At 44.6% G+C, this 6,595-nt stretch overlaps 1 protein-coding gene and 1 long non-coding RNA gene across 2 annotated transcripts; both read right to left on the bottom strand.

Moving 5' to 3' along the window:
* Positions 1 to 1,753: 1,753 nt before the first annotated feature.
* On the bottom strand, positions 1,754 to 2,833 carry LOC133440865 (putative nuclease HARBI1). The gene is made up of 2 exons (XM_061718231.1): positions 2,186 to 2,833; positions 1,754 to 2,023 (listed from the first exon to the last, which is right to left on the bottom strand). Exons 1-2 carry the CDS (start codon positions 2,831 to 2,833, stop codon positions 1,754 to 1,756), a joined length of 918 nt encoding a protein of 305 aa, XP_061574215.1.
* Positions 2,834 to 4,157: 1,324 nt separating this feature from the next.
* LOC133453237 (uncharacterized) lies at positions 4,158 to 5,041 on the bottom strand. Its single transcript, XR_009783355.1, has 3 exons — positions 4,874 to 5,041; positions 4,394 to 4,579; positions 4,158 to 4,266 (listed from the first exon to the last, which is right to left on the bottom strand). It is a non-coding gene; the product is annotated as an uncharacterized LOC133453237 (long non-coding RNA).
* Between the last annotated feature and the right edge of the window lie 1,554 nt (positions 5,042 to 6,595).

Below are 6,595 nucleotides of genomic sequence, written 5' to 3'. Positions count from 1 at the left end.
GGGGTATTTTCATCTGTCACATCATCCTACCTGCCAATATCTATGTGGAAGCGTGATTTAACGGGTTTTTTTCTTCCGCCGAAGCATCATACACATAGATCTATGTGGAAGCACATTTTGACTTCCTGCTGTTAAATCGTCTATTGGCATGAAAAAGCCTTTGAAAAAAAAGAAACTGAGATAAAAGAAACGGAGATCGTACGGTAGTATTTTCTGCCGAGGTAGGACACCTCGTAGAAGGTGGCGTGCGCATCTTTCAAGCCCTGTTTTGTGTGCACGCAAGCTTTATAAATGAGGCCCCAGGTCTGTAAGAAAGCCACTTTGACTTCACTTGAACGCAGATCACTGTGGATCAGGACATGTAAGAAAACTATTTTCAATCGTGAAATCTATGAAGATGTATAGCATAGTGAAGGTATGTCTCCCTGTATCAACACACCAATCAGAAGATTCAAATTGGTTATTATCTGCACAGCTGTTACTGACAGCCACTTACTGACGTATTCTTTGAAGTTAAAAAAAATTGAAAGAAACATAAAAAATGTATTCCTTGAATGGGTATCGAACCCGGGCCGCTGCAGTGAGAGTGACGAATCCTAACAACTACCACAAATGAAATGTTAATGAAACGTGTCAATAATTGTTTCGAAACTGTCGGTGAAACATTACTAAAGGTTATTTTTAGTTTTGTATTTTAATATAGATTGCGATAGATGGTACTAAAGCAGATAACCTCCTATATGGGTACACGTATATACCTGGCAGTATGTAACAATGCCCCAAGAAGTGTGTGAGATTTGATAGAAATTTTAAAATAAAAAATCGTTTCAGATGGTGCACAGATTTTCCCATGTCACCATTCCCAATTTTCCCTCTGCTTAGGGGGTGCTTGGCTGAGAAATAAAAAACATTTCAAAGAGAACGCATCTGTGAAAAAAATACGGAGAACAACAACACAAAATCTTCCATACCCAGCTCACACTCCAGAGTGTGAGCTGGAGACACTGTTGACAGAGGTGGAGGCCAGGAAAACCATCCTTTTTGGTTCTCTGTCCTCTGGCATTACCAGCAAGCGCAAAAAAGACGAGTGGGAGCTTGTGGCTGCGTCCGTAAACGCTGTGGGCTCTGAACACCGCAGCATACAAGAAATCAAAAAGAAGTGGTCGGACATGGAGGTGGAGGTGAAGAGGAGAGCATATGCACACCGGCAAAGTGCGGCCCTGACGGGTGGTGGAGATGGCACGGAGGAGCTCACGCTGTTTGAGGAGCACGTGTGCGCAATTGTGGGTGACACGGTCCTCACAGGCTTCCTACCTGTCGCTGAGGGCGACACACCGACTCATTTGAGCATCCACATAAAGGTAAATTAACTCCTTCAAGCGTACCATAGCCCACAGTGAAGGCAACTTATTTATGCTTGCATTGAAATAATAGACTCGAGTGACTGAAGTGATATTGTGACAATTTTATTCAATCAGATGATACCAAACTGGGAACCTCAGGGGTCACAGCTTCCTCCCTCCCATCCGAGGAACCCCGTGCCACCGGTGCCTCCAGTCCTGAGGTCCGTCCGACCGGCCTCATGTTGACACAGGCGGTTCTGGAAACCCAGGACAGGATCAGTCGGGGAAATGATGAACTCAATAGAATCATGACACGCATGGCTGACACACTTGAGCACATCAGCGAAATATTAAAACATATTAAAAAATGAACCTTGACTACCTTGACTGAGTTTCCCATCTATAGTGTGTCAATGACACGTTGTCCCGAATGGCAGTCGGATGGGGTTGCACAAGGGGGGGTGCTGGCTCTGGCTCATTTGCTGGCTCCTCGACCTCTGCAAGTGGGTGTGGGCCAGATTGTGCAAGGTGGCACAAGCAATGATGATGCAGACCACCTTGTTGGAGCGGTAGAGCAGCATCCCCCCGCTCCTGTCCAGACAGAACCACCGACATTTCAGCTGCTCGATCGCTCGCTCTATAACAGCTCTAGTGATGGTATGAGCGTGGTTGTAGGCGAGCTTTCGAGCAGGGGTTGGTGAAGAGGGTCAACAACCACCCCTTCAATGGATAGCCGCTGTCACCTGACGGGCTATTGTCAATGGACACATTAATGAACTGTGACATGGCTTTATTGTCGACATTGTAAACGATCACTTACCAAGGAACCATCCATCCTGCACCCAGCCAGCTTGGAGCCCCATGCCCACCAGGCTGTTGGTGAGGATGTAGGATTCGTGGGTCGAGCCAGGCCATCTTGCCACAACATTTGTGAAGCGCATCGGTGCGTCCCATATGATCTGCACGTTGATGGAATGAAAATTTTTGAGATTGACGTACGCAAATTCATCCACCGATGGCGCCTTTATTGCAATGTGTGTGCAGTCAATCACAACGATTACATTAGGGAAACCGGCAATCGCTGCAAATTGCGTTTTAATATTTGCAAGGTCAGCTGCACCATACGGGAATCTGATGTACCTGGTGGACATGCGGATGATCCCGTCCCATACAGCTGGCATTATACGGCTCAGTGCAGACTGGGTTATTCCTGACCGGTCTGCCAACTTGCGCTGGTAGGACCTGCTTGCCAGGAAACCAAGTGTAGTGAGCACTTGCAGGGGGACAGGTAGTGCATGGCTCTTCCTTGTGCCCCTCTCCAAACTCGGACCCAACTCAGCACAGAGTTCCAAGAGGATGGCTCTTGGAAATCTGAAACGGCTGAACAGCCAGTCATCATCGTGGGCCAGTAAATCAGTGTGGTCCCTGAAGACGCGCTCCCTCCTGATCCTGCCATTATTGCAGTCGTCTACCACGAGCAGTACTGCCATTGTGATTTGCACAGGTTACGTTGTCCTGCGGCGACCTTTATATGTTCAGACCATGTGGTTAATTATGAAATTGGTGCAGTTCCACCCATGTGTCACTTATTTGGTGATTTGGGACTGTCGTGTCCTTCACGTGGTCGTGAATTTATTGTTGACGTCACATTTCCTCATATTCTGCACTTCACTGCATCCCCAGTGAGTGTCGCCAACGGACAAAACCTCAGAAAAGTGCGTACGCCAGCCTTGGTGTGTGCGTGAAAGACCGCAACTTTCTACGTTCAAGTCATTCTTTGTATATCCGACCGTGAGCGTAGAAAGTGGCGTACGCACGTTTTTTGTGCGCCGCACATGAGGCCCAAAGAGTATGCTTTCAGCAGCCTCTTGAAGATAGAAAGGGAAGGCCCTTTTCTGATAGCAGCTGGCAGGCGGTTCCACAAGCGTGGAACACTGTGACAACTGTCTGGACTGAGAGTTCCTTGAACGTAGGGATGGCGCTGCCAAACAAAATTCCTGTGAGGAGCAATGAGCGCCTGGGATGTAAGTCTGTATGATCGCGTTGAGGCAGATAATTCAAGTGAAAGGGCACAACAGGAGAAGAAACAAGTTTGTCCTCTTAATTCAACTGTTTTACAGCAGAGAGCTTTTGGTGCTTATTCCCACTTTTAACACGTTGCTCATTTTTCAGCAGATGGGAACTTTTCAAAAAGATTTTATATAATCTACAATTGAAGTGAATAAATCACAAGGCGGGCCTCGCTAAGGCATTCACCAAGTTTAGTCTTCAGTACCAAGTAGTTCACGCTTGACAAGTTTGCCTCAGGAGAACACACTTTGGAGGAAGAGAGGATGCAGGTTGGTCCTTACACTTTTTGAACATTAACGTAGTGTCAGTAAACTGTCTTCTTACTAGCACACATCTTTGCAGGTATCAAATGGAAACTTTTCAAAAAGAATGTATATAATCTACAATTTAAAGGTAGAAGAGTCACCTTCTCCCCTGAAAACAGTTTACACTTAAAAGTATACAGAGCTTTTAATGACAGCCGTGTGTTGAAGCAGGGACAAATCTAAAACACGCAAGACAGTGGCTTCGGAGGACCAGGGTTGAAAACCCCTGGTTAAGTGTATCATGATCCTATATAATTGCATAACTCATTGGGGCACCAACTTTGCTTACAAAGGAAAATGTGTTTATTTATCAATCTCTCATCTGAAAGTAGGTACTAATTTGGAGTGGTCCGAGTACACCGGATAAACAAACAATTAATAATTCAAGGGAAATTTATTACAAGTTCAAATAAACAGGCAAATAGACATATACAGTGGGGTGAACAAGTATTTGATACACTGCCGATTTTGCAGGTTTTCCCACTTGAAAAGCATGTAGAAGTCTGTAATTTTTATCGTAGGTACTCTTCAACTGTGAGTGATGGAATCTAAAAAAAAATCCAGAAAATCACATTGTATGATTTTTAAGTAATTAATTTTATGTCATGCATTTTATTGCATAACATAAGTATTTGATACATCAGAAAAACAGAACTTAATATTTGGTACAGAAACCTTTGTTTGCAATTACAGAGATCAGACGTTTCCTGTAGTTCTTGACCAGGTTTGCACACACTGCAGCACGGATTTTGGCCCACTCCTCCATACAGATCTTCTCCAGATCCTTCAGGTTTCGGGGCTGTCGCTGGGCAATACGGACTTTCTCTTTGGTCATCGTTCATAACAGGGAAGAGGGATGGTCTGTTTAAAACAGAAACTAAATTACATAAGTCAGTCGGACCTACATCACTGGGACATGAATCCCTCGCTCTGCATCACAGCATCACCTGATGTTGCTCAGACTGACTGTGACATATATTTGAACAAATAGAAAAGGTATGAGGACAGAGCCCAGTGCTGATCTGGTGGAAGACACAAGAACGTCAGATAAAGTGCCAATAAACGTCAACATACTTTGATCCAGTAAAAATTTAAAACAAAAAAATTAAGCAGCCCAGGAATGGGACTATCATTACCTCATGGGACTATCAATACCTTATTGCAGATGGGGCACTGACACCTGACGTCATCTTCCCAGTGCTCCCCGATACATTTTTGGCAGAAGTTGTGTCCGCATGGTGTGCTGACTGGTTCGGTGAAGATATCGAGACAGATGGAGCACATAAACTGTCCTCAGATCGATGACCGGCTCGAGAAGTGCTTCAACTGGAACATAAAATCTGTTAGTTCATGTCCGCTCTGTCCCATGGTGTTTTGTCAACACGACTGCATTTAGCTCAAATTGGAGCTGGAAGATTCAAGGGTTTCAAACATGTAACACATCACTCAGATCCTGGCTCACAAAGAAAACAAACACAGAGGTAAATCCAACTTTTTATTGGACAGGTTTTAAGAAGCGGGTCAGCCCATAAAACTGTCCGCAGAAAAGTCTTCTTTTAGTTGGTCCACATATCCAACATGGTTTGTGTCCCTCATCCATCCAATGATCTTTTTAAGGAGTTGCAGTCAGACACAGAAACAGCACTAGTTAAAGCAACAAGCTTCTTATGGCTTCAGACTTGTGTCCATAAATGGTCCTATCAGATTTCAAGGAATCCATCTAATTCTGGCTCTTTTGCTGACAACAAGTCATTTTTTTCCCCATTTTTTCACCCCAGTGCTTATTTTCACCCAACAGGGTGGGGTTTCTCTGGCTGGACGTAGCACGTGGAAGGATCACGTTATTCTCAGCTAGATCCTCCCCACCCCATCTGGCGACCCGGCTGGCCAGAGGGAGCAGTGTGTAGCCCAGGACGGCTGCATGTTTTTGTGAGGGTAGCTCACATTGGCATAACACCAGGAGAACATGCAAACTCCACACAGAAAGGGCCTTTTGTCAACCGTGTGGGTGCTGAAGTCATGGGGGAAGTAAACATGCCCTCAGCACCCAAAAACCCACAACGGTGAGAATTGAAATCAGGACGTCCTAGCTGTGAGACAGCTGCACTACACGCTGCACCAACTTTTGGTCTTTTATTTCATCTTGCATAGTTATCTGATTTTTAAGTACATTTTTAAGACAACATGATAAAGTCATAAGTTGTGATACTTTTGTTTTTATTTTAAGTTTTTTTAATAATCTTTAATGAGTCATATAGTTTTACCCCCATGCTCAACAGGTAATTTTATTTTCTTAAATGTATTTATGTCTCCTTGGTCCTTCATTGTCATTCAGATGTCCACTTCTAGTACTCGAGACCGCATCCAGGCACAAACCGTCTTTCGGGTCGAGTCTCATGCTGAACCAAGTTCATTTCGTTGCAGTTGCTCAACTGGCCGCTGGAGGCTGCAAAAGCGAGTCAATCCCCACTGACCTCTAGGTTGAAATGTACACCTTTAGAGCAGAAATACACATATTTATTGCCTGGTTTCACAGCCATGACAACTCTGGGGGGGTGCGCTTTCATGAGGCAGCTAGATGTTTGTATTAACCCAGTCTCGGCTAAACGCCGTTGAGTCAACATGTTAAACAGAACACACAGCTGGAAACGTCTTTATAGCAGTTCACAGATATTTCGGTGGGGTTCCGCTGAAGGAGCTGGAAGAAAAGCTGACTGACTGGCATGAGACTATATGCCAACCAAAGTACCTTCATATACAGTATATGCATAAAGACCCAGAAATGTGAACACTGCTATGGTTCATCTGAGCTAAAACCGAAGTGACATTTTTCTAAATCTTCACCACCATTGATGCGTGAGTGAGCTTCTTCACAGT

Source organism: Cololabis saira, chromosome 1 (assembly GCF_033807715.1).
Source record: "Cololabis saira isolate AMF1-May2022 chromosome 1, fColSai1.1, whole genome shotgun sequence".
Classification (NCBI taxonomy): domain Eukaryota; kingdom Metazoa; phylum Chordata; class Actinopteri; order Beloniformes; family Belonidae; genus Cololabis; species Cololabis saira.
Note: the sequence above shows the minus strand (reverse complement) of the source record. Positions and strands in the feature narration are given on the sequence as shown.